Source organism: Bufo bufo, chromosome 1 (assembly GCF_905171765.1).
Source record: "Bufo bufo chromosome 1, aBufBuf1.1, whole genome shotgun sequence".
NCBI lineage: Eukaryota > Metazoa > Chordata > Amphibia > Anura > Bufonidae > Bufo > Bufo bufo.
Window position 1 is genome coordinate 564200088 of NC_053389.1, and position 26949 is coordinate 564227036.

Below are 26949 nucleotides of genomic sequence, written 5' to 3' on the forward strand. Positions count from 1 at the left end.
AGTTATAGTAGGCGGGTCTTCCCTTGTCCTGTGGGGGTCTTCTTCTCCTAGGCTGCAGCGCTGGCCAATCGCAGTGCACAGCTCATAGCCTGGGAGAAAAAAAACCTCCCAGGCTGTGAGCTGTGCGCTGCGATTGGCCAGCGCTGCAGCCTAGGAGAAGGAGACGCCCACAGGACAAGGGAAGACCCGCCTACTATAACTTAAGAAGCAAAGGTACCGGAGAGCATAACGGGAGAACGGAGCGGCGCTCGGGGATAATAGTAAGTGCAGTGAGATCCCCGGGTGCCGCTCTATATGGCAGCATACTCAGTTAACATAGTTTATACAGGTGAAAGGTCCTCTTTAAAGTACATATCTAAATAATAAATTGAGGTACAATGATCTACACTGAGCCTTTGGTTAAAGCTCAGAGGTTTCACTGGGTCTGAAGATAATCTCATATAGAAAGTGGGTTTAATACAGGATTTTGATATTTATGACCTATTCTCAGAATAGATCATCAACATCAGATTGGTGGGGGTCAGTCACCCATATAAATCAAGCTCCATGCGAGTACATCTTCCTCTTCAATACACTGCACAACCTCTTTAAAAGAGGCCCTTTCATCAGTTTTGACATAGGCTAATTATGGTATTACCTTGTAGGGCAGCCCCCACTGATGCCGTGGGTGTATTATTTTTTTTCAAACCCACCCCCCGTTTGTCTGCTGTGGCCCCCATGATGATTTGGCGCTCTGTATTATAATGAACATTAGACTTGCAACGGAGAGGAGACGCAGTCTTCTGCTGCGGGAGTCTCCTTCTCCCTGGCTGTGAGCGCGATCCAATCAGAGCATACAGCTCACAGCCAGGGAGAAGCTATCTTGCTCCTTCTCCCTCGCTGTGAGCGGTCCGCTCTGATTAAATCTCTTGCCTTGGTTTATAGCTAAAGTCTAGTACATTGCTTTATACACTGATATAAGAGTAATCTTTTTAAGAAGATCCAGTACTACCTCTAAAATAGTTTTTAATCCACATGAGCAAATGGATAATGGCAATGTAGTCTTGGTGTCAAACTCACTATAGTCAGAATGTCTATGGTCCTTATGATATCAAATAATACACAGGGGCTACTGTAAATGTTAACGCCCTGCTGTTGTCAAGCAAACTGACCACCATAAATAAGAGACGCATCTGCAGCTCTACACAAGGTACGGGAATAGTCAGAGATAATGCCATATTATAAATATAATTCTAGGGAATTTCTAGAACATATGCTGTAACTGTATGTAGGTTAACTGAATCAGTAGAAGCTCGGACTTATAATAGTTTGTGTCCTCTAGGAATTACAAAGAAGAAAAACTTAATATTTATGGTAATTTGACTAGTTTATTTAATAAGTATCTGATCTATCCATCAAGTATCTAGTTTACTTTAGAAAGTTCTACTTTGATTATTGAATAGCTGTCCTTGAATGAATGGCGTGTACTGTTTGTAGGAACTTTGGTACAATAACTACATTTAGTCTTGGGAATCGCCAAAAAAGTAAGTCTGGAATATCTAATAGGTGATAATAACATATGAAAATAGTACAGTGGTTATATTTGGATTTCTATATGAGCAGTTGAAAAGATGTTAAAGAGATTAAACATGGATTATGAGTAAAACATGTGCAGAACACATTTATTCTGAGGACGGGTTAAGGATTTTATATCATATAAAAAAAAATTCCATTTATTTAGATATTTTAGTAAAATAAGGGTTAGTATTTTTATCCCGGACACACAACTTTTAACTCATCTCTGCTGCACATCTTCCCAACAGACCAAAATGATGAGGAGGAAAATACTAGAATTATATTGCATATCTGGGACAATACAGCATGTGTTCAGGCTTCCTCAATCTGGAAATCAATGGTAACTTACCCAAGTCCCCCCCACCACCACCACCACTAAAAATGTATGACATTATATCAAGAGATCAACAAACTAAATGAAGCAAACCTTAGTTGGTTTTACATACTATCATTAAAGCACCAGCCAAGTAACATAAGCTTTAGTTCATCCAAATGGCAACATTTTATCTCACATGAAAATGGTTTGGAATGTGGATTTTCTTTTACAATATATTGTAGTATGTTTTTGGTTAGATAAAATGCAGATTGTCTGTCAAGAGATCTTATTGTAAATTAGCTGCAGATGTTGGGTTTTAAAACAAATGTTCATCCTTTCTTAAGGCACAATACTACTTCTCACTTTTCTCCTTCCTCCATTATGTCCATTTACAAGTCTAAAAAAATAAATAGCAAAAATTCCCTAAATTAACAGCATGTGTTCTTTAAAAGGTACAACTTGTTTTAAAATATTCAGTATATTTTTCTAATAAATTTTATTCTGAATTCCTATTTGCCATTCAGAATAATTCTAAATGAGATCGTTTTGCGCAGTTACTTTGAACTGTCCATGTGACACTGCTATTCAGTACTTGTGACACCGCTATTTAGTACTTGTGACACCCAATCTAATGTTGATAACATATTAATATAGAGATGGAAGAGACCTGTCAATCGAAATGAGCCAGGAGGGGAGGAAGCCAGAGAGAAGCTGCTCAGTGGACACTGGAAACATAGACACTATATAAATCCACCAGGTTTAACACAGTGGAGGAATGTTAAATCTGATGTACATTTGGGCTGTTTAGTTTAACTATAGTAACTGTTGGTTGGTTTACTTTGCAACAAAATTTAGTGCCAGATAAATTAAAATAGGAATAAAAATGAAGCAGAGAAAGAGGATATACTGAAATCAAAAATTAACTAAAAATTAAAATGTTATTGTTGTCCTCTTACTTTAATATGGTCAACTGAGTGTGTGACCTCTCTGAAACCTGTTTTAAAGGGAGTATGTCACAGGGAAATTCCTTGTTAAACCAGGCACAATGCCTGGTAGGACTAGCTCAGATGAATGTAATGATACCTTTCACTTGGCGATCATTGCTTCAATCTGTAAAAAAGTTATGTGCACTGGTTGCAGGCCCAAGCCACCCTGAGCATTCTTATTCCATCTGCTTCCTCTGTCAGCACCCTCTCTCTCCTTTTTGGCTGACAGAACCAGGTTACTGTTTAGTCATACTGTCTGTTCCTGCAAATCAAGAAGGAGAAGGGCTCCAGAAGAAGCAGAAGAGCAAGTGTGCACAGAGTGGTTTGGATCTTCCTTCAGTGCACAAGTCAATATCTGATTGGTGAGAGTCCATCCCCCACCACCACCACCACTGATCAATTGTTTGATGAGGCCGGCAGTGCTTGGTATTGCAGTCCACACACTGCAGTAATATCGATAATGACTATCACTTTTAGAGGCATATCTAATATATTTATAACAGATGGAGAAGGTCTTCTTCAGTCAGATGGACATATTTTGTCAGTGACTGTCACCATAAGCAGTCATTTTCAATTAGTTTTACAAAATTAACAAGTATGACAAACCAGGTCAGACTGAGCTCCTGCATATAACTGCAAGGCTCAGGGGCAGTACCAAAATAGAGTTAGGGTATTTTTATTTTTTTCATCTTTCTCACTTACCCTGCAAACTTAAGGTATCATACAGCTAAACTGAGGAAAAAAATAATAAAAAAAATATGAATGATGGAACACAGAGGGGAACAAATTGCTACTGAGCCTCAAGACTAAATAAGTAGTTAAAATACACACAGTCACCTTAAGTGTAAAAGTGATGAGGTTGTCCCTTCATGATATATTTTATACAATCCACATAAAGCTGTACTGTAGCAGGACTTAAGTTGCCATTTGTGATTTTTGACATATGACTACATGTCATTGTGTGTCATTATCTCAGCTCAGTGAGTAAGTATAATACAAAAATCCTCACCACATTCCTCGCCACAGAGATCCGTGCAAAAAAATATTTTGTTTGATTCACATAGTCCGATGTAAAAGAATGACCCACAAAGTATAAAATATATCATACTATACACACATACGTTGGCAAGTTAAACTTTACAGAATATTTGTGGCAACATATTTAAGCATATTTCAATTTTATTATTGTTATTATAGCAGCCACAGTTATTTACACTTCTATTTTCTGGGGAGTGTGCCTTCAAATTTAACTAATAAATACATATTTTAACAATTTCCCAACTGCTAAGAATATGTAAACCATATAATCACAAAATATGCACTGTGGTATATCCTGTCTTTTGGAAAAACATTGAAGCAGCAAATATGCGGTTGGTCTTTGTAGTATGCATGCTTCAATACATTTAGAAGTGGGCAAACCTGAAAGGTTAATAACCTGAATCTGTTACTTATTGTCAGACCTTTACATGTAGTCCATTGTCCACAATAGGAAACAAAAAAAACAAGTTCACTTGGCAAAATGTCACAGTTGGTGAACAAATATTCCTTTGTTTAAGCCTACTAACAATAGCAGTTCTGTGGGTGGTTGGTCCATATAACATTCTTTAGTATTTGTCAGTCCACACCTATGGTATCCAGATGAATGACACACTCTGCACCTTCAGGCACTTGTCTTTCTAGAAAAAAGTCCACGCTTCCTGAAGACAGGATGAATGTGATAGGACAAAGCTTGTGTGGGTGCCATAGTTTTCACAGATATAGGACAAGGATCTACTCAAATAAGCTCAAATTTAAGAAAAACAGGAAATGAAATGGAAGAAATGGAGACTTTTTAAAGTAACCTTAGAGCGCATATACATGTGTGTATAAAAACATATAAGCCCAAACTATATTCTCCAATTTCCTCATAGATTTATATGGCATATGTTATGATATTCTATCACATGCCATATGTATTGCTCCTATATTTGCAATACAAAGGCACCATACAGTGATGCATAGAGGTCTAAGGCTCAAAAATGAAGAACTTTGTGCATGTGGTATTCCTTCCTGTATGTGCGTAAGGCTTCATATTTTTTGGGGCTACTATCTATCCTTAGGGACAGAGCACCTTAATATTATAGTAATTCAAACAATACCACTGTCATATACTATGCTATATTCATCTACTTTAGTGTTGTGGGTCATCTGTCAGACTGCTTCCATAACAAGCACTACTGCGAGGGACCAGCATAGTTCACATGGCAAATTTCAGGAGTTACTATTAAAAATTAATGTCCACTGAAGAATCTATTGATTTTGTTAACTCTAGTAAAACTGGATAAGAGATAGTCATCATCCCTTTGCAAATATAAAAGCTGACATGATTTTACTGTTTAGCTTTGTCTAATGATTTCTAAATACAGATTAGTTTCTTAAGGGTGGTCACCTAGAGATCATCTCTCTGGGACTTCTCAATTCAGTCTGTGCTTAAAGAACATTGTTATTATTGCCAAAGAAATCCTACCCTGCGGAATGTCAAGAATTTTATATTTAACTAACAGTCTGTCTGGCAAGTAGCCAAAACTATTAGTTGGTTCAGATTCAGATGCAATTCAGTGAAATTATTTTGATCTAGTTTGAAATAAATGGAAACAATCACGTCTGAAAATGAAAAATAGAGCAGACCATGTCAATGCATTTTAGGCTTAAGCTACTAGAGTATGTGCTTAACCTTTTGGACTCACTAACAAATTGGATTCCCTAAGTTAATGAGAGCTAAATGGTTGGAGTAAAATGGCATACAGAAGGGGTAAATAACTGAGTTCTCTACAACTCATTCAATCAATGTGTTCACATGATTTCATGAACATAGACAAAATGTGCTGCAGGTATTCATTTGGACCCCATCATTATAAAAAATTCAGAAATATCTTAAAGGACTGGTGCTTAATGATGAAATGTATTAGATATTTATAACTTTGTATACATCTGCTGTATTTCTTACAGTGCCTTAATCAGAAAATAGACAGCCCAAAATTAAAGGTAAACATGGACACCCTATTATGCTGCATTTTTTCCACCCGAGAGAATAGGATGCTTATATTCACTGCTGAAGAGCTGGGTTAACGAGCAAAAACTATGCTGGGTCAAGTGATTCAAGGGTTGCACATTGACAAGTGCATTAGCATGTCAAGATATCTCCATACATGTAAAAATGGGTATCATTATAGTACTAAAATGTGAAATATAATTAAACAAAATGTCAATAATGCTGATATATATTAAGATGCATTTGTGCTTTTGGTTCATCTGGACATAAAACAACTGTTTTGCTGGCCATTACATTCATAGTTCAATTCAAAGAGCATGGAAATTGTCAACATGCATATAGATTGGTTTGATAGTTACATATTAGGCAATGTTTTGGCTTAAAATTAAAAGCCTTCAGCCTGATTGATATACCAGTTAATAGCATAAATAATTATTAAAATATGATATTCAATAGAGAGCTGAAACTCACATCAATATCATTAATGGATATTTTATTCTTTTGAATATTGCAGGTTAGGCCAAATAGTTACAGACTGAAGAAAACACCCAATTTGAACAGAATTCATTTGTACAGATTTCAAAATCAACAAAAGTATTAGCAAAAATGTATTTGTTCTTAATCTAGGATTTTATATCAAAACCAAATAAGAAATATATTGACCTCATGCCAAATATTTAACACAAAAAAATTTAAAAGTAAACTGTGATTTGAAAAGAATTGCTTCTAATCTGAAGGAACTTAAACTATTTAAAATAAAAATAGAAAATTTTGAATCAAGTAAAATCTTAAATTTCCACTTCCAGTCCAGTCATATTGTTATAAAAGTCTGTTTTCGATATGAATTATAAAGAAAAACAGAAAACAAAACAAAATACATTGAATAAATAATGCTTATATCCAGGTCTAAAATTAATGTCTATTAAATCTCAAAAATAGGGATAGGTATGCCAGCCACATTAGGAACATATCTCTTGAATGTATTTAGTTATACCATACTTACTGCCTATAGATATGGGCTAAGTGAAATAAATCCCAGCGGGTGCTTGTAAGCGAACTTTAAGGTTTTATTATTTTATATTATATCCAATAAATACATGGACGCGTTTCAGCATATCCAACTTTCATCAGGATTTATTTCACTTATATTGTGATCCTGTGTTGTCCCCGTGCGGGTGCGCCTTGGGTCCAGGTGCCGGCTATTCCTTGGATATAGAAATGGGCTAGACGTATGGCTAAAGAGTCTATTTACATTTGTTAACAACACATAATTTAAGATATGGGTTTTATTATTATTTAAAGTATAGGTTTTATGATTATTATTATTATAATTAATATTTGGAGTCAATAAAAGACCCATCTAGCGGTTTGTAGCCATTAACCTATAGATCAGTTGACAAATATGATGAGAATAGAGGCAAAAATCGCTTTATCAAATTCATTTTGACAAGTTAACAGTTTCAGATTTGAACATTAATAAAACTGCTTCCTAATATCAATATAGTGACATAACTGTCACAGCTGGAACAGCTTATACATTTTGCTAAAGGTCTATAAAGTGTCTGGGATTCGGTTCTACACCTTCATAATGGCTCAGAAGAGAAGATCACAATATATCCTAAAAGTTGGCAGCGAAAAAGAGTTCAGCACTCTCAGCCATCTGGAATCCCCCCAATGTTCTAGCAAAGGACTTTAAACATAATGAACATGACACTGGCTTAATGACACTATGAAACCTGTTTATATTTATTGTGCAGGGTCAGGTGGCAAGTAGAAATGTCTTTCAGTTACGGGAATGGGTGGCCAAAAACAAAACAGTGCACTAACAAACTAGTCTATAGGTGTAAACAAATATTTGTCATGTCCATCTCTCCCTCTAGATCTATAAAGAACTATACTCAGTTCAGATTCTATATTATCAGTATAAAGAAGCAGTTGGATTATTTTATTTATTTATTTTATGCACTTATATAGCACTACTATATTACTACTGACATTAACATCCAACTGTCTCCAATGGGGCCCACAATCTAAGTTCTCTATCAGTATGTCTTTGGAGTGTGGGAGAAAACCGTAGTACCCCAAGGAAACCCACGCAAACATGGGGAGAACATGCAATTCAAACCTAGGACCCTAGCGCTGCAAGGCACCAGTGCTAACCACTGAGCCACTGTTTCTCCCGATACTGACAACAGTTTTCACCTATTTCTGGGGAAAAACTAAAAACAAATGGCTATCATTTAGGTAAGCAAGTGTGCTAAAGGTCTGCCGGGAGTTTCAAATAAGGCTAGGCAACCATAAGAGTCATAAAGTTACTTGTACACAGCTCCTAAGTTATGGCATTTTGCTGCAATATGTTATAGCTGATTGCCGAGTTTCGACTTCTTCAACCCCCCACTAACCACTAGAACCATGTGGCCACAATGCTAGTAAAGTGCAAGTACCATTTAGATTTCTTCCCCACAAAATGGTGCTCCAAACATGACATTGTGCGGATACAGCAATAAAAAAAAATCTGCACAGTTCCTGGCACAGGTACTCTGTACAAAGTGGAGTTTTAGCCTATTTATTGTTAGAATCAGTTGCAGTTCTAGGGATAGGCATATGACATGTGGAGGTTTTCAGGCAGCACTACTCCAAATGATGGAATGTTGGGTGCCCCTTCCTAACTGACTGACCACTTCCCATTCAAATTTGTACAACAGTAGACGTAAAGGAACCACACACTAGTGTAAAGGAACCACAGATCTAGTGTAAATATAGGAAATTCAAGTAACTCCTTCATCAGGCTTGTGGTAATGTTGGATGCCAAAATGGACATGCTGATTGTAGAAGTCTGTATGAGTTCCTGGGGACACGGAGACAACCGTGTCTCCATGGCCAAAGGAACTGACAAAGCTTATAATATGGCATAACATTTTCATCACAAAACCATATTATAGACACTATTCTTTCAATTGGACTTAATGACTAGGGATAAGCGAACCCGTGGAAGTTTGGCCGAACTTCAGGTCAAAGTTCGGGTTCAGGACCCAAACTTGACCCCAAATCCAGACCCCATTAAAGTCAAGGGGGACCCAAACTTCACTTTATTATTTTCTGTTATAACATGGTTATAATAGAAAATAATAGGATTCTTAAGACAGAATGCTAAATAAAATTGCCATTTAGGGGTTAAAAATAGATAGAACTTCTAAATCACCCGGACACCGAACCCGAACTTCAGTGAAAAAGTCCGGGTTTGGGTCAGGGTACCCAAACTCGCAAAGATCGGTACGAAACCGAACTTTGCAGTTTGGGTTTGCTCAACCCTATTAATGACAACCATTAATCAGAAATAAATAAAATAATAATAATAATAATAATAATAATAATAATAATATTAATAGTCATTTTAGACAATTTCACTATTGCTCTATCTGGCAAGATTCAACTAGCTGGTGTTTGGATGAAATGTGAATACTGTAACACCTAATTATCAGTCTAAAGATATGATTTGCCTACATATTAATTTAAGCAAAATCTAATTAACAGTTTTATAAGTAGTGTGGGGTTTCGCTCTGGTAGACAGGGTAAGCGGGCTCAGTACAGAGGCAAAATACAAGTTCTTAGCTCAAAACATCAGTGTTTATTCACACTTGTAATTGTAAAAAACAGCACGTAACTTTGCAGTCTTGGTGTTTATTCACACACAATGGAAAGTTCATATAACACAAGTCACCTTGCTGGCACTTCTGCCTGCAGTAGTCCACAGCAGGCTTTAGGGGGCCCGTTTCCCCTAGCATGCGGCTCTCAGGCCTTCAGCATGGCACAAAGCCTCAGATCCCAAAAACAGAGATATCTCTGCTGAGTCCAGCTGCCTATTTATTAAGGACAGCCAGGTGCTGCCAAAACCCTGATCGGCACTCAAACTCCGGTCCGTTATTTAACCTCACCTGGCTGAAAACCAGCGCAGCCGCACATGCTGGGAGCAAAATACCTGCCTTTCCAGACACAAGCCCTCACTGTGTCACATACCCCCCCCCCCCTTGTTCAACCCTGAGGGGGTGGACACACGCCAGACAATGCACCCAGGACAGGGCATCCACGTTTCTCTGCAACCGGCCTACTCTGTGTTCTGCCGAGAACTGAAAGTTCTGCAGGGACAAAAACCATCTGGTGACCCAGGCATTCCTGTCTTTGGCCTGGCTCAACCACTTGAGAGGGGAGTGGTCGGTCACCAGGCAGAACTTTCTCCCCAACAAATAGTAGCGGAGAGACTCGAGTGCCTATTTGATAGGCAGGCACTCTCTCTCCACTATACTGTACCTGGTTTTGGCTGGGGTGAGCTTGAGGCTTATAAAGACAAAGGGATGCTCCTCCCAGTTGACTTACTGAGACAATGCAGCACTGAGGCCAACTTCGGAGGCATCCGTTTGTACTACGAACTCCCTCTTGAAGTCGGGCGTCACCAAATCCAGGAACCCGCACAGGGCCAACTTCAAAGCGGAGAAAGCCTCTTCCGCCTGATCATCCTAGCGAACCATCATTGTCTTGTGTCCCTTCAAGAGTCCTGTCAAGGGCGCGGCTAGAGTAGCAAAGTGGGGAAAAAACCTTATGTAATAGCCCACCATTCCCAGGAATGACTATTTGCCTAGTGGTGACAGGTCGGGGCCAATTCCGTATTATCTCTATTTTGTTCACTTGGGGTTTCATGACTCCGCGCCCAATAACATACCCCAGGTACTTAGTCTCTTCTAACACTAATCGCACATTTTTTGGGTAAGCGGTTAGGCCAGCTTTACGAAGGGAGTCCACTACACCCTGCACTTTGGGTAGGTGACTTTCCCAGTTGGTACTGTGGATGAGAATATCGTCCAGGTGAGCTGAAGCGTACCGACGATGTGGACGAAGCATAATGTCCATTAGTCACTGAAAAGTGGCGGGGGCATCATACAGACTAAAGGCCCTCTGGTGTGATGAAGGCAGTTTTCTCTTTTGCAGCCTCCATTTAGGGCACCTGCCAGTACTCTTTCGTGAGGTCCAAAACAGAAAAATACCAGGCTTGTCCTAACCTCTCGATGAGCTCATCCACCCGGGGCATGGCATACGCATCAAATTTGGAAACCTCCCGACCGGCTTAGGTTTCAATACTATACGACTGGCCCACTTACTTTTTGACTCCTCAATGACGTCTAACTGCAACATTGGCTGCACCTCCTCCGATATGGCTTGTCGCCGAGCCTCGGGTACCCGGTATGGTTTTAAATCTGACTTTTGCCTAAGGCTCAGTGACAATGTCATGCTGGATTATGGAAGTGCATTAAGGGAGGTCCGAGAACACATCCGTGTTCCGACTAACAAACTCCCTGGCCTCCCGAGTCTGTTTAGAGGAGAGGCTGTTAGCAATTTTTACTGTGGCAGCCGCCTCTCTTACGTCAGACAGAGGGGCCAGAACATCTTCTCCTAGAAAACCCAGCCATAGGCTGTCTTCTGTACAGGTGTTCCTATCTTTCCACAGTTTGAGTAAATTCACATGGTAAACCTGCTCCGGCTTTCACTGCCCTGGCTGGTGTACCTTGTAGTTTACATCTCCAATTTTCTTAAGTACCTCGTAGGGCCCTTGCCACCTAGCCAGGAACTTATGGTCCATGGCCTGCACCAGAACCAAAACACGATCACCCGAGTTAAAGATCTGGACCCAAGCCTGCCGATTATAGACTCTGGGCTCACTGATCTGCCTCCATATGTTCCCTAACAAGATGCAACACTGTCTCTATCCGATCTTGCATCTGGGTAATGGACTCAATGACACTTTTATCTGGAGTGGGTTGTTGTTCCCACGCCTCATTGGCCACGTCCAAGAGACCTTGAGAGTGTCTGCCATATAGCAGTTCAAAGGGTGAGAACCCAGTAGAGGCCTGGGGTGCCTCTCACACTGCGAACATGAGAAAGGGCAGAAGAATGTGTTGGTGGGCTAGATCTAACACTAGCTTGCGATACCCTTGAGGACCACCAACTGTTCAATAGGCTCACCCCGTAGTTGAAATATATCAGTCTCAGAATACACATAGATTTGCGTTCACATTTAGTGGTCCTATGTGAAGGAGAGTACCCTACAGTCACCCCGTATTTGGTTTACTCGATACAACATATCCTGATGAACCACAAAACGGGGGGAAAAAGACTCTGCCCCAGGTTGTTGTGGTTCACCATATACTATTAACCCCTTTTTCCCAGGTGCGGGATAGGGTTTGGTACCAATGTTAGGCGGTACCAAAATTATCCCTGGAGACATTGAGGTCTGCCAATTCAGGACCCGGTGGCAAGTCCTCCACATCTCCCACCATCACACTTAGCTCAGGATCCCAGGTCTCCCCCCTGAGCCGGGCCACTCTTCTAGGATTACCCCTGTCTCATGGGTATCAGTCACTCTCATAGCAGGCCACAATGCCGGAAATCCCGGGAAGTCTCTCCCTATTATAAGTTTGTAGTGTAAATTTCAGCAACTGCCACTTCGTGAGTCCATCTGCCAGCCCTCTTTTAAGTTTCCATGGATGCAAATGACCCCGACTTTCCGGCCAGTATACTCCACTGACTGTACCAGGGAAGCCCTTACTAAGGACACCAGACTCCCTGAGTCCAGCAGAGACTCCGCTGGAGTATCTCCTACCTCCACCTGGCACAGGTGGTTTAGAGTTTTTGGGGTACCTGCTGCACGCAGCTTCCTGGCATATAGCGGCTGATGGTAGCCATAGTTAGTATCTTAGGGTTCCACCTGATGAGGACAGTCAGCTCTTACATGGCCCGGCTCCTGACACCGCCAGCAAAATATCGGAGCCAGGTCCGTAGAGGGTACACTCCGGGTGGGTTTGGTTGGTACAAGTCGCTGGGTCTAGGATGGAGATTTACGGGGTTTGACTGCTCCCCTCCAAAAAGAGCCCCCTGTAATAGTCTTAGTAGCCTCGTAGTGCTCCACCAGGTCCACCATTTCTAGGGCGTTGCCAGGAGACACCTTGCCAATCCAGTGCTGGAAAGGGGTTGGCATAGCCCTCCAGAACATATCAGCCAATAGTCTATCCAGCATAGCCATAGGACTAAGCACATCAGGCTGTAGCCACTTTTGCAAGAGGTGGAGTAGGTCATAATACTGAGTCCTCACAGGCTCAGCTAGCTTAAACCCCCACTGATGTACCCACTGGGCCTGGACCAACATATTCACCCCCAGTCTTGCCAAAATCTAATCCTTTACTTGATCGTCCGGCAAGTCGAAATACACCCGCTGGGAATCAGATGCCAGGAATGGAGCGACGACCTCAGCCCTCACAGGGTAGTTTTTCCCGGATGGCCACTTTCTCATACATTGCCAGGTAGTTTTCAATGTCATATGTGGGGGTCATCTCAGGAATCGCATCACGGACTGCTTTCCGGGCATCGTGGATGCTCGGGGTTGCTACTGCTGTCTGCAAAGCCATCACGTGTTGTAGCAGAAACTGGTTAGTCTCCTGCTTCTGCTTATCAGCCTCGCACTGCTGCAGATTAGCCTCCATGAGGGCCTTCATAACAGTCTCCATTTTGTAATGGGACACTGGTTGTAATACAGCTGGTTTAATGTACGACATACAACCGTGCCTGAAAAATGCAGAAATCAAAAATATCGGCGTTCACGCAAGCCTCACTGCTCTTGCCCGCATCCTCCACCAATCAGCACGTAACTTTGCAGTCTTGATGTTAATTCAACCACAATGGAAAGTTTATTCAACACAAGTCACCTTGCTGGCAGTTTGGCCTTCAGTAGTCCACAGCAGGCTTTAGGCGGCCTGTTTTCCTAGCATGTGGCTCCCAGCCCTCCAGCACGGCACAAAGCCTCAGATCCCAAAAACAGAGACATCTCTGCTGAACCCAGCTGCCTATTTATGGACCGCCAGGTGCTGCCAAAACCCGGACCGGCACTTAAACTCCGGTCCGGTATTTGACCTCACCTGGCTAGAAACCAGCCAAGCCGCACATGCTGGGAGGAAAATACCTGCGTTACCAGACACAACCCATCACTGTTTCACAGTAGCCATAACATATGCATGATTTTTGTGTAATTTATATATACCTATAAAATACAATCTGTGCACAAGATGAATAAGCTTGTATTTAGATGGAGTGGCGGGGCTTCAACAGCTAGTTGTCAATTGTGAATAAATTCAGGGAGCCTAAGGTGAAACTAAATATTTATCTCCAGGCGCTGGGAGCTATCGTTATATCATCAATCAATGTTAGTGGTAGCTTTATGGGGTCTTTGAGCAAGCCTTTAGTTAGAGGAGATTTTGACCTCTGTGTTTGGCTTCACATTTAACATTTACCATAGCACTTGAACTACTGATACATTGTATAATATCCATGAAATACTGTGCTGTTCTTTTTGCTGCTTGTTTTTTTTTTTTTTTTATGAACCGATTTGAAGTCTGCACAAGTTAAGCCCTGATGAATGGCTACAAGTAAAAGTAAGGCTACTGATCTCTAACCTCCAATCCAGTTAATCACTTCAAGTAATAATTTATAGGGTCTTAATAATTTATATGCATTTATAGGAATATAGTTACAATGGGAAAAAAAATTGCAAGTTCTTCTAAAATGCTTGTCAAAAGATTTTGACCCATATTTATAAAAATTTAACAAATATAATATATAATATAAAAACTTTTTTTTTATCAGTACCATGATCTGTAAATATACATTTTTAAACATTTACCATTGGCATTGCTAGAAAACACAGATGCTGGGAACAAGGGTGGTATTAATGGATATATCTGTCAGAAATGTGACAAAAAGGGGACAGATGGGACAAGCATTTTATCTCTGTAGACTGTAAAGCAACTCTCTTATCAAATCAGGGGTACAGTTAAAGCCTTTCTTAGTAGTTTGCTTCTTATCCCCCCCCCCCAAAAAAAAATTTAACTTTAAAAGGGTAATTAGACTATACAGATTCTCTACATGAAAATTATATCAACCTGGTGACAAGTTCAATTTAATATAAAAAATATGTGGCATTGAAAGTCACTATTGATATTATTAATTTGCAAATTTCAGATTTTTTTTGTGCAGCATTATATAGAGAATGTAGTCTTAAAAGGAATCACCAAAATATCTTGTCCTGCTCAGCCAATGAGTCCTGAAATTCATGATCCCCTGGCTTTCTGGAACGAAATTGTCAATCTGTGGAAGAGGGGCAGTGAGAAGTGGGAGCTCATGAATATCAGGACTCATCGGCATACACTAGAGCTATTAGGACTAATAAGTTATGGCAACATACAACTATTGACAGATTCCTTTGTATAATAATTGCTTATTCATACCTATGAATGATTTTCATTTGAAAAAAAGTATTTTCTTATTGAATTGAGTAGTAAGGTCAAATATGCCTTCGTTCCTGGTGAAAATATTATACATGTCAATTTTATGCTCATAATGCTGTTTGGAGATAAAGATTTGGAAGTGAATATTAGGTGTTTTTTTTATAAATTGAAACTATGATCCTGGTAAAATTCCAGTCCTGCTGTGCTTGACAATCTCTTCCTTGCTACAGACAGTCAACAGATACACACAAAAGAAACCAGAGTGCACAGTGGGATCTCATTTGGGAACAAGTCAAGATTATTGCATCCAGAGATGATCCAGATCTTGTATAACAACATATTCCTTATAGAAAATATACTGGACGTGGCTTCTTCTTACAGAGATATTACGATTGCTCCATTCCCATAAAATATGTCTAATGAACAGTGCAAATTTAAAAGGAACCTTTATTTTGAGTTTAACATGCTGTCTTATCTGCAGGCAAAACGTTAAAGAGCAGGAGGAGCTGAGCAATGGACATTATTCCGAATATCCTGTAATTTATTAACCAAAGTCTACACTCATTGTATGAACACTAATGCTGCTTTAGATCAGAGTTAGCAAGTTTTTAAATAAATAAATTACAGGTTATGGAGGATATTTTTTCACAATTCTATTTATATTCAACCATCCAGTTTATTCTAGTTTATAATATGCGGCTCACACTTTAGACAAAATTACTAAATTAAAAGGAAATTGTAATTTTTCTATGCAAATAATTAGGTATCTCAGACTGCCAAAAAATTATAAAAACAGAGGTTTCTTTCTGTTTATCTATTAGTGACAAGACAAATAAGGACTTTGGGTCACACTTTGTTGTGGACTTCTCCCCTGCAGATCAAAAAACATCACATACCACAAACATAAAAGTTTGACAAACAAATTTAAGACACAAAAAGGCAACTGGTTTTAAATTATGGACCCTGAAAAGATAGTGAACAAGTCAGCAGGGGAAATAAATCGCTGATGGAATCGGAAATATTCTATGGGAAGCACCTTAACAGTCTTAGGATCCCAGTTTTATTCTTGTCAAGTGCACATACAATGCATTTCTGTTTTTTAGACCCCTTTGTCCATCAATTTGTACTTACCAGAAGATCTTTCCCAGCCCATTTGCATTCATCCCTTCGAGTATTTGTTACAGGCCATGTAATCTAAAAGAGATAGATTTAAAATAGAAAGTATTAATTATATGTAGAACTTGGAAGAATATTAAATATTTTACTTGTAAATGTATTCATTCGCAAAAACAGAAGACTCTGATTTATCAAACTGGTTTCATCTTTGATTTGGAGTAAATTGCGACTTTTCTGTCTTTTTACTTGTAAGACAAATTTAACAATAGAATGTGACAATCCAGCTGTTTATAGGCTTTCCTGTGAAGTACACTGGGTTTTGGCCTTATTTATCATAGGGATTGCCTAAAAAAATTGTCTTAACTTCTCTTCCCCCCTGACCTGTCGTAACTGTGGCAGAAGAAAATAAGTCAGAATGTGATAGTTTGCCTGTGCTAAATTCAACAAGTTATGTGCGCTACTTTCATAACTTTGGCCCATAGACCATCACCTTTACACAAATAGACAAATTGAAATTGTGCCCTGTTGATAAATCAGGCCCACAATTCCTTTAAAATAACCTATTATTGCAAAAAAAGGGACTCTTTGGCAGCAATATCAGTATCAGAGGGATTGCAGCCAGAAATTGATTGTCTAACCTATTTTTTAGGTCTCTTTCTTTTACTTATAAATATATTATCTCCATGTTAGCCGAGTGGGCTCTTGCTGCTGTGATGAAAGTGTGCCTGTGGTAAGAGGTGATATTGCTGTTGTTCTTCCTCTCTGTAGTCTCACATCTCCTTCATCTATACATCTCCTATTTCACCTCCTTCCACTCTCTCTTTTTTATTTCTTTTGAGGTTTCTGGCAGAGCTCTCTCCTATAATAAAGTGATTATATTCCACTAAGTGTTTGTGCCATATAACTTAGTTATTTAGTACCTAATGTACAAATTGGAAGGATTTTGTTGCAATTTTCTACAAACCAGTAATATTCCTGAAGTACCAACTATATAAAGCTAAACCTACTGTAGATATTACACTTTTGACAGATGTGGACTGGATTAATAGCAACCACAGACAATCTAGTGTCCATTGTTGCAAAATAGCCTCCAATGTTTTCCAGTTAGGGAGAGGTAGGACCTTATAGGACATCTGTTACATGGATTCCCCTAAAACGCATAAGGGCTGATTTACTAATGAAGATGCACCAGAATTCTGCCTACAATGAAGCTATAGTTCTGGCACATGTGCCAGTGATGCTCATTGTTTGAAAAGGGACATGTGTTTAGATGTGACAATGTGTCAAAATTGCAGCAAGTAATGGAATACAATTTTGGCACAAATTAAGCCAACTAATAGGTTGCGTAAAGTTAGACTAAGACAGTCTACCAGTGAGCCATATTTGTCATCCTGCATCATCCATTGTGATCCATCTGGCAAACACTTGTCTACATCAAGTTTACACTGTCTAAATGCTGTGCATCCTGTAACTAAAGACACAGGTCTGTATCTTTAGTAATTTAAAACCTTTATGGGAAATGCTGATGAGTTTCAATTCCCAAAACACAAGTCTGAACCCACTACATAAACTGTTGCACGTTGATTTGGTATTGTGTCATATAATTGGTATTTAGCTACAGATACATTGCTAATACAGTCTATGATTATCACTAGTCTTTTAATGCTACCTAAGCTCAGTACTTCAAGCAAAGTAAAACGGCTTCGCACCCACTGAAAAATCCAGTGATCCTCACAGTCAATTATTCATGCTTGTTGAAGAGCTTTTAGGAATTAGGTATAGAATAAAACATGATCCTCATTTAATACCACACTATGAATCTATTGGAAACCTTGGATAACGTAATAGAAATAGAAAGCAAGGGGGATTGCAAACCAGAACAGATAATTTACACATGACATTGAACAGATATTGGCTCTTGAACGGAAAGGAGTGAATACAACACCTGAATGAATTCCCTTCATCCATTTTATTGAATTTTTCTTTTTTGTGGCTTTTTTCGCAATGTGCAAACAAGTACAAAAATTCTGTTGTATAATAGTTAAATGCCAGCATTATAAAATGATTCTCTTGACACACAGTGTGTAACTATACATTTTATATGTGGCCATTTCTACAGGAAAGTATAAAACTGAGCAATGATGAGTCGCGTGTCGTGAATGACTTACATTAAAGTCAATGGAGTAAAAGTCGAGTATATTTGGATTTTTTTGCGACTGTCGACAGCACTGTAACACCATTACCAAACATTACATCAAGTGTTGGCATATAGCTGAACACTTAAGGTACAAGTCTTTTTATTTTGAAATGCTTGTGTGCTAAATCTCTTTCACTGAGACTTATTCAGTTTAAACTTGTTGGGCACAGGGGCACTATGGATGTGGCACCATATTCATGGTCAGCTAAGTGGGAAACTCAGTTAATAATAAGAATAACCTTATAATTAGTCATCAGGGAGCTTTTTATCAATGGCCAGAATGGGGATTAGTGAGACTTGCGGTGAGTTGCTTTTTTAAGGCACTTATAAGGGCCCTCATATAGATTATACTTACCCAGGCACCTGCATCGCATCTCATCCCTGCACAGTTGCTGCTGCATCTCCCTGTTGCACAGATCAAAATATATGGTGATGGGGTAGAACAGCCAATAGCAGGCTGTGACAGGGATAAGCCTCCCTAGCATCACGGGTGACGCTAGGGAGGCTCGTCCCCACCTTCTCAATCGACATGTTCATGTGTACTGCTTTAGCCTATGACTGGCTTCAGTAGTGATTTGTCCACAAGCTCTAAGTACTCCTAGGTCTGTGCCGTTTTGGTACACATCACTGCTGACTCATTGGCTTCAGCAGCGCATGTGACCCCATGTATGCAGATGTCAACAGACAGCGACCAGAAGTGCAGTGCAGAGAGCCAGCAGGTTGCTAAGTGTCAGGGAACAGAGAAGTATGTTTCTCTTCATGGGTCCTGGAGGTTTGGAAGGGGGGGATTTAAAAAAGAAAATGCTGGACAACCAATTAAGTCTGAGGAAATCAGTATGTTGTGATCAAAGGAGTGGTGTTTCACGCATGGCTAAGTTTTCTTGCATGTAACAGATAATATATTTTTAAATCTAACATCTCTAATCATATCTGCCAGCATAACCTGAAAAATCACATACAGGTCAGGGAAAAATAGACATTTATTTTTTTTGTTTGATCTTCAATTGCTGTGGATAAACAGGCATTGGATATTGCTGTGGATAAACAGGCATTTTACTAGGAATATGAGATCACACGAGCACCTTCTAGTTCCTGTTTAGATCAGCTGGCTCCATATGCTGCTGTCTGTAAACTCTATTTTGACTTGTCAGACTCAGAGTGTTAAAGTTGAAGTTAAATTTTAGGCCGACCACTCAGACTGAATTCTGCAATATGAAACCCAAATGAAAGGCAATGGGAGAGATCATGTTTTGTCTAGATTACTATTATTTCTTCATAGCTGTCATAACATTCCTTTTGAATAACACTTTAACTATAAATGAGTCAGGACGTTTCACACCAAGATTATAATTTTTAGGAGCACATTGCACATAGGACTGCCTACTGGCTTACTATAATAAACATGTCAAAAGTGACGTCAAGTTGTTTTACTGTCATACTTGACTGACCACCCGGCATTTACTATAGGACTACATTGGACTAGCTTGATGCATTTGCCACCATTTTCATTTCAGTATGTGTCCTGTTGTTATGTCTTCCTTTTTATACAAAAATAATTTTTCATCTTCTAAAAGGTGACAAAGAGTATATAGACACTGCTGGAGTTAATTTTTGCTCTAAAAGGTTGAGCATGCCTTTCATGTGTTGTCCGGGAATACATAATTTCAAGTGCAGGCAGCCTGCCTCCCCTACTTAAAGCCTACTAAAAGCCTGCTTACTTTATCCTCACTGCTCTGGGCCTCCTTGCTGGCTCTCAGGTCACCATCTTCTGTCCCAGGGTTTGTTTGCTACCTCCCTGGCATAGTCACTTGATCCTCTTCAACCATCTACAGGTTTCAGTGGTGATGTGTCTCTTGTGGACGTATCACCACTAAAGCTGAAGAGGATCAGGTGACAATCCCAATGCCAGGGTGCCAGACTAGAATATGGAGACTTCAGAATCAGCATGGAGGACCAGAGCGGCAGGCATCCTTTCAGTATGGGAGGCAGGTTGTCGGCAACCCTTTAATGTAAGAGTAATTCGCCATATAGTTTTACCGCACCTCAACTGCATAGTCTGAAAACACCTCTGAAAAGCTTCTGATGGCATGTGTATACTTCATATGAAAGAGGCATTACTTAAATGGATTAACCCTTAAAGGGAACCTGTCATGTGGATATTTGATTATAATCTAACTAATTATATATAATCATTCTATATAAGTAGGGCAGAGGAAAATAGGGAAACTATGCAGAAGACTACAGAAGCATACTCTAACTTTTTGCTGGAGAAGGCCCAACAGAGTCTTTTTTTAAGGGTCAAAAATATAGATATCATTTGATTGGCTAATGGGAGGATAGTTAGTGGACAAGACTTCATAGAGGAAGCCTTCCTTGACTACTTCAAAGGCCTTTATAGAGCCGATTCTAAGATTAGGGATGAAAAGATGGATTCCTATCTCAATGGTATTGTTTTTCCTACTATTTCCCCGACTAAAAAGAAGGTACTGGAGGCTGACCTCTCAATTCAGGAGCTCGAAGGGGCAATTAAATTATGCTCGGGTAATTCCACCCCCGGTTCAGACGGACTCCCATATGAATTCTATACTAAATATAAGGAGGTTATTTTTCCTAGATTGCTGGGGGTCCTTGCTGAATCGGTGGGGGAGGGGAACCTGCCGGGTTCAATGATGGAAGCGGTAATAATACTAATTCCAAAAAAAGGTAAGGACCCCACAGATTTGGGATCCTATAGACCGATCCCATTGTTGAATGCAGATTTAAAGCTCCTGGCAAGGACTTTGGCCACAAGACTCTCTGGGGTCATCTCCTCCATTGTCCATCCTGACCAGAATGGTTTCATCCCAAATAAGGGTACTCATTACAATCTCCATTGGCTTTTTTCCTAATATGCAGGCTCCTGGGGGGTCTGCTCGTTCCATCCTGTCATTGGACGCCTCTAAGGCCTTTGACCAGGTGAAGTGGCGATTCCTGTGGAGGGTTCTGGCCAGGATGGGCTTTGAGGAGAGATTCATTAATATGATTAAATTACTTTATAGATCTCCCAAGGCAAAGTTGAGTATTAATGGGAACCTTACTATTAGTTTTGACTTAAGCAGAGGTACTCGCCAGGGCTGCCCATTATGACCACTCTTATTTGATATTTATATTGAGCCTTTGGCTTTGGCTATTAGGCAGGATGCACAAATTAAAGGATTCGGAATACTGGGTGCGGAGGATCGCATTTCTTTATATGCGGATGATGTTCTTTTTTTTGTAGAGAATACAGAAATGACTGTTCCAAGAATCCTCCGCATGGTTAAACTATTTGGTGAGGTATCAGGCCTAGATATAAACTGGTCAAAGACAACTTTGATGCCATTAGATCCGGTGTCCCCAAAGGACTCCACGATAACCCAGCTAGATGTTGCTGACACTTTCCAATACTTGGGTATGACGAGATCTCCCAAGGTTGAAAACTATGTAGAACTTAATTTGATCCCACTGATAACAAAAACTAGAGTTAAAATAGGGACTTGGTTGAGACTCGTTCTATCTAGATGATAGACTCTCACTGGTCAATATGGTGATTCTGCCTCAATTCCTCTATGTTCTTAGGAATATACCTATTTGGATAGAGGATAAATATTTTAAACTTATGGAAAGAATAATTAATGACCTAGTCTGGGGAAGAAAACATATGAGACTTAAACTGGAATATTTATATAAACCTCTGGAACAGGGGGGTTTAAATCTCCCATGCTTCAAAGGTTACTTCATAGCTGCTCAGCTATGGATGTGTTTTGAATGGCAAAATGACACCTTTTTAAGTAGTTTGGTAAGAAACTCTTTACATAATAACATATTTACGTTCCTAGAATCAGGGCTGTTGAATAATAGAGATCAGGGTCATAAAGAGACTACAAAATTACTATTAAAAATGTGGGCTACTACTAGAGGATGGATGGGGGTAAAGGGATCACTTATATTCACGCCTCTTTGGCATAATATTCACTTACACATCCTAGAGGTTATAGCAATGGATCAATACTGGCAAAAGAAAGGGATTCTTTATATCACACAGGTTGTTAAGAATAGAGAGATTAAGTCGTTTGTAGAGTTATCACATAATGTAGAGAACCTTTCCTGGTTCCGATATCTTCAGCTTCGGTCTGCACTTTTTAGTTTGGATGACAAATCACTGCTAGAAATAGATAATTCTTCTCTGCTAAATGAGTGGGTAGGGAAGTTATCACTAAGAAAGAAGATCTCAAATATAAATCACTACTTAAATCACGTTTCGGTGAGACACAATCGCCGGGACAAAGGGCCTGGGAGAAGGATTGTCCAAATATACAATTGGTGGGGTGGGGAAATATTTTTACTAACCCAGATTTACTATCTCACAATTTTAATCATGTCCTAACACAATTCAATATTTACCACAGACTATATGTTACCCCCATATAAATAAGTGTGGATTTAGAGATACTTCTAAGTGCCCTCGATGTGATAAGGTAGGTGCGGATTATCTGCACATGATCTGGGCATGCCCAGAACTAGGACAATACTGGAACGATATTGGTAGTTTTCTTACTGACAAACTAAGAATACGGATTCCTCTTGACCCACAATTATTTTTACTTAACGATCTTTCGTCATTAAGTATCCATAAATATCAAAAGATTTTATTAGGGAGAATATTATTACTGGCCAGACTTCTGATTAGGTGGAGCTCGTTTGCATGCCATACTCCTAAGGTAAATAACTGGATAAATCTGGTTAATAATGTTAAAAACTATGAACGGATCCTGTATAAGCAGAGAGAGGTATTAGAAAAATGGATTAAGATATGGGAAGTTCTGATTTGGCTGTATTTGGAAGATAACAAATAATTTTATTTAAAAAAAAAAAATTCTCTCTTTCTTCTCCTCCCCCTCTCCTCTTCCCCTCTCCCTTCCTCCCTCCTCTTTTTGCCGGGTGGAGGAAGGGGGCAGTCACATCACAGGGTGGATGGGGGGTTGGTGGGGAAATGGGTAGGGGTAAAAAATAAATAAATAAATGGTATTAATTATATTAATTTTATACAAACATTTGTTCGCAAACAGTCGGTTGCTGCTGTATATAGGGTTCCCACCCCAGGTTATATCTTTACAAAGATAACAGCAGATAAACGTGATGTTCTTTGTGTTTTTCTTTATTTTGTTTTCAAATCGAAGCAAAAGCAACATACGGCAATACGTGTAAACGTTTTCGGCTATGCAAAGCCTTCCTCAGACACTAAGAAATTACAAAAAAATGATAATAAAGCCATATGTAGATACTATATTCAATTGACAGCATATAGTTCTAGAAGAAAATAAATAAAAATAATATGCGAAAATTACATAACATAAAATACAGATGTCGACACTATGGAATCTAGTAAGATGCACTTGTCCGGATCTCGAGGTCGTCTGGAGTCAAAATCACTTTTCCATATAGGATAAAGACTGTGTCGACCTATTACATGTCTCGCAGAGGCGTCATATCAACTTGAAATCATATATTAAGGAATAAATATCCAGCTACAAATCCCAATACCTGGATCTAATGCATATTTCGTTTCAATAGAATAAGGCTGCATTTAATAGTTTTATACTATTAATGCCATAATGACCCCTATGCTCTCACGTCCTCAAAAAACCTAATCACACTCCCATACAATATACTTTTCATATAGGAACAAGGCCTTCCATCCCTTACCTGTGCTTGATATGACGCCTCTGCGAGACATGTAATAGGTCGACGTAGTCTTCATCCTTTATGGAAAAGTTATTTTGACTCCAGACGACCTCGAGATCCGGACAAGTGCATCTTACTAGATTCCATAGTGTCGACATCTGTATTTTATGTTATGTTATTTTCGCATATTATTTTTATTTATTATTTTCTTCTAGAACTATATGCTGTCAATTGAATATAGTATCTACATATGGCTTTATTATCATTTATTATCATTGTTTATCATGGTATACTAATGATTGTCATTCTGATGGGCAATATAACTAGATCCAGGAAGTGGGAGAAGATTAGAAATTTCTAGAAGAATAAGAATGACTTCTAGCTCTATGTCATGTTGTTCCCTGCTGTGATACTGTCCAGAATTACACTGGTCTGTTGGATTCCAAGACCAAAGCAGTCAAAGTCACTGACCACTAATCTAACAGGCTGAGTCCCTAGACAAGAATCTTCTCGTAATTTCATTTTGTTTAACAGAAACCAACTATACCCTAATAATGACTGGAAGTTCATCATGACCAGATTACAACAAATGCCTATCTTTAAGAAGGCAAATAATGCCATAAATACCTTTTGATAATCTTTGATATTAGCCAAGTTAAATGAAAATATGTGATCCTTAGCCCCGACAAATAGCCTTCCCCGCTCTTCATCTAATACGAATGTGCTGTAACTCGAGCTGTTGGCCAGTCCATTGAATGTGATTAAATTGTTGGAGTCCAGCATTTCTAAAACAAACAGCAGATTGAGAAAAGTTAGAAATGAAGACAAGGGTTTATTATTACAACAACTTGATACAATTTTAGATAATTCTAATCCCCTAGATTTATAATGCACATTAAGCCTTTGCATGAAAACGAGCAGAAAACAAATGGTCAAACATTGGAGACCATCAGATTGTCCTAAATAAGGATTTCTAAAATTGTGTGTACATATGCTGACCAGTTGCTGCAAAGGTCGTTTAGAGCATGTTCTTGTAAGCCACCAGTGATGAGTGGCAGGGGCAATATTCAAATTTGCGATATTTCGCGAATATTTGTCATATATTCGTGAATTTGTGATCTCTAGTCATTATTTTCTTGATTGCAAAAATCGGCAATCGGAAAATTTGCGATAAAAATGAGTGATACGAAAATTTGCGATCAACACTATTCCTAAAGTCGAAGATATTGTAGACTTCTCATTGACTCAAGCAAGCAAAAAGCAGTGATGGATCATGGGTACTGATGAAAAAAAATCTAGAAAATTCGCAATTACGAATATATAGCACCATATTCTAGATATTTGCGAATTCTTGAAGTGCAAATATTCACAATAAAAATTCGCGAGCAACACTATAAGCCACAAGGGTCATTATACCCCATTTTACCATATCCAAAAGGCTTCTAGGGATATGTGTATCCATATATAGGAATTTAGTGCACAAGAACATGGCCTTTGCTACAAAATAGTACAGTACAGTACATCTTCATGTGTTGCATGCCCTGCATCACCTATAGGGTTCCATTATAAAGGAATGCAGACATGCAACAGAGGCATCCATTTGAAGCATGGGCCCTAGCGTATAAGTTAAAAAGAAGTAATAACATCATATAAACAGGGCTTTGGCTGGATCCACCAAAATAACTATAACTAGACAAAACAATGAATTATGAAAAGTTAAAAATGTGCAGATACAAATTCAATAATCTCTCAATTTGTACCTCTAGTGCATACAACTGAAGTGATTACCAGCAGCTCAGATGTCCTCTAGACATCAACAGAGAAGTATCCTCAATATCATCTCTACACAAATACTGCACTTCTTATACAAACTCTTTAGACTGAGCCTGAGCTATTATATATAGATATTTTAGATCACTCTATGACAAAAAACATTTCTTTCCCAAACTAAGATGCAAATTATTTCAATAGTTTAAGGTAAAAACTACAATAATGGCCGCTTTCAGCCATAATTCTATTGTGTTCTACCTTTTGTATGTCCATCATTGATGATATGATAGTCACCTTAGTCAAACACTTTCATTTTGTTCATTTAAATCTGAAATAACTTATTTCCATATCAAAAGCGATGTCTGTATTTGTGCTGGCCTAGCTGTCTTGAAGGACAATAAGACATTGCATACATTTTTGCCTCTGCCAAACATTTCAAAATCAGGACTGCTGCGAGGAGAACTAGGATATAGTCAATTTTCCTCACTGTATCTCGACCAATTCTTAGTAATAGCATGATGAGAGAGAAAAATGAAATAAAAAGCTACATTCTAGTTAGGAAATACACAATTTAGTATTGAGTGAATCAAACTAACACTTCATACAGCATTAAAATATGTAGCCTCTGTTTAGGGAATATTCAATTTACCCGTTGAGGCAAAAAAAAAATTCTATATCTTTAAAAAATAAAAATAAATAGCAATCCAAAATGGCGTTTGGTACCTAGGTACCAGCCAGTACCAAAACCGATTTCAGATTCTGAATTTGAAAAGTTTTTAAAGATGCAGAAATGAATACCAAACTCATTCACCAGAGTCTTGTGTGACTTCGGTAGGTCTCAGTACAGCATTAAAACGAAGTATTAGACTATATCAACTTTGGATCTATGATCCTAAGCTCGATTTAATCAACACTAATAATAATTATGTCATGTTTTCATAGACCTGCAA

At 38.9% G+C, this 26949-nt stretch overlaps 1 protein-coding gene across 1 annotated transcript in view; it reads right to left on the bottom strand.

The window, feature by feature from the left end:
- Positions 1 to 26949, bottom strand: part of SEMA3A (semaphorin 3A) — a 278725-nt gene that overhangs the window by 175706 nt on the left and 76070 nt on the right. The window contains exons 2-3 of the mRNA XM_040413132.1: positions 24857 to 25014; positions 16345 to 16407 (exon numbers count right to left, since the gene is read on the bottom strand). Coding sequence (XP_040269066.1) covers positions 16345 to 16407; positions 24857 to 25014 — 221 coding nt within the window. The remainder of the gene's footprint in view (positions 1 to 16344; positions 16408 to 24856; positions 25015 to 26949) is intronic.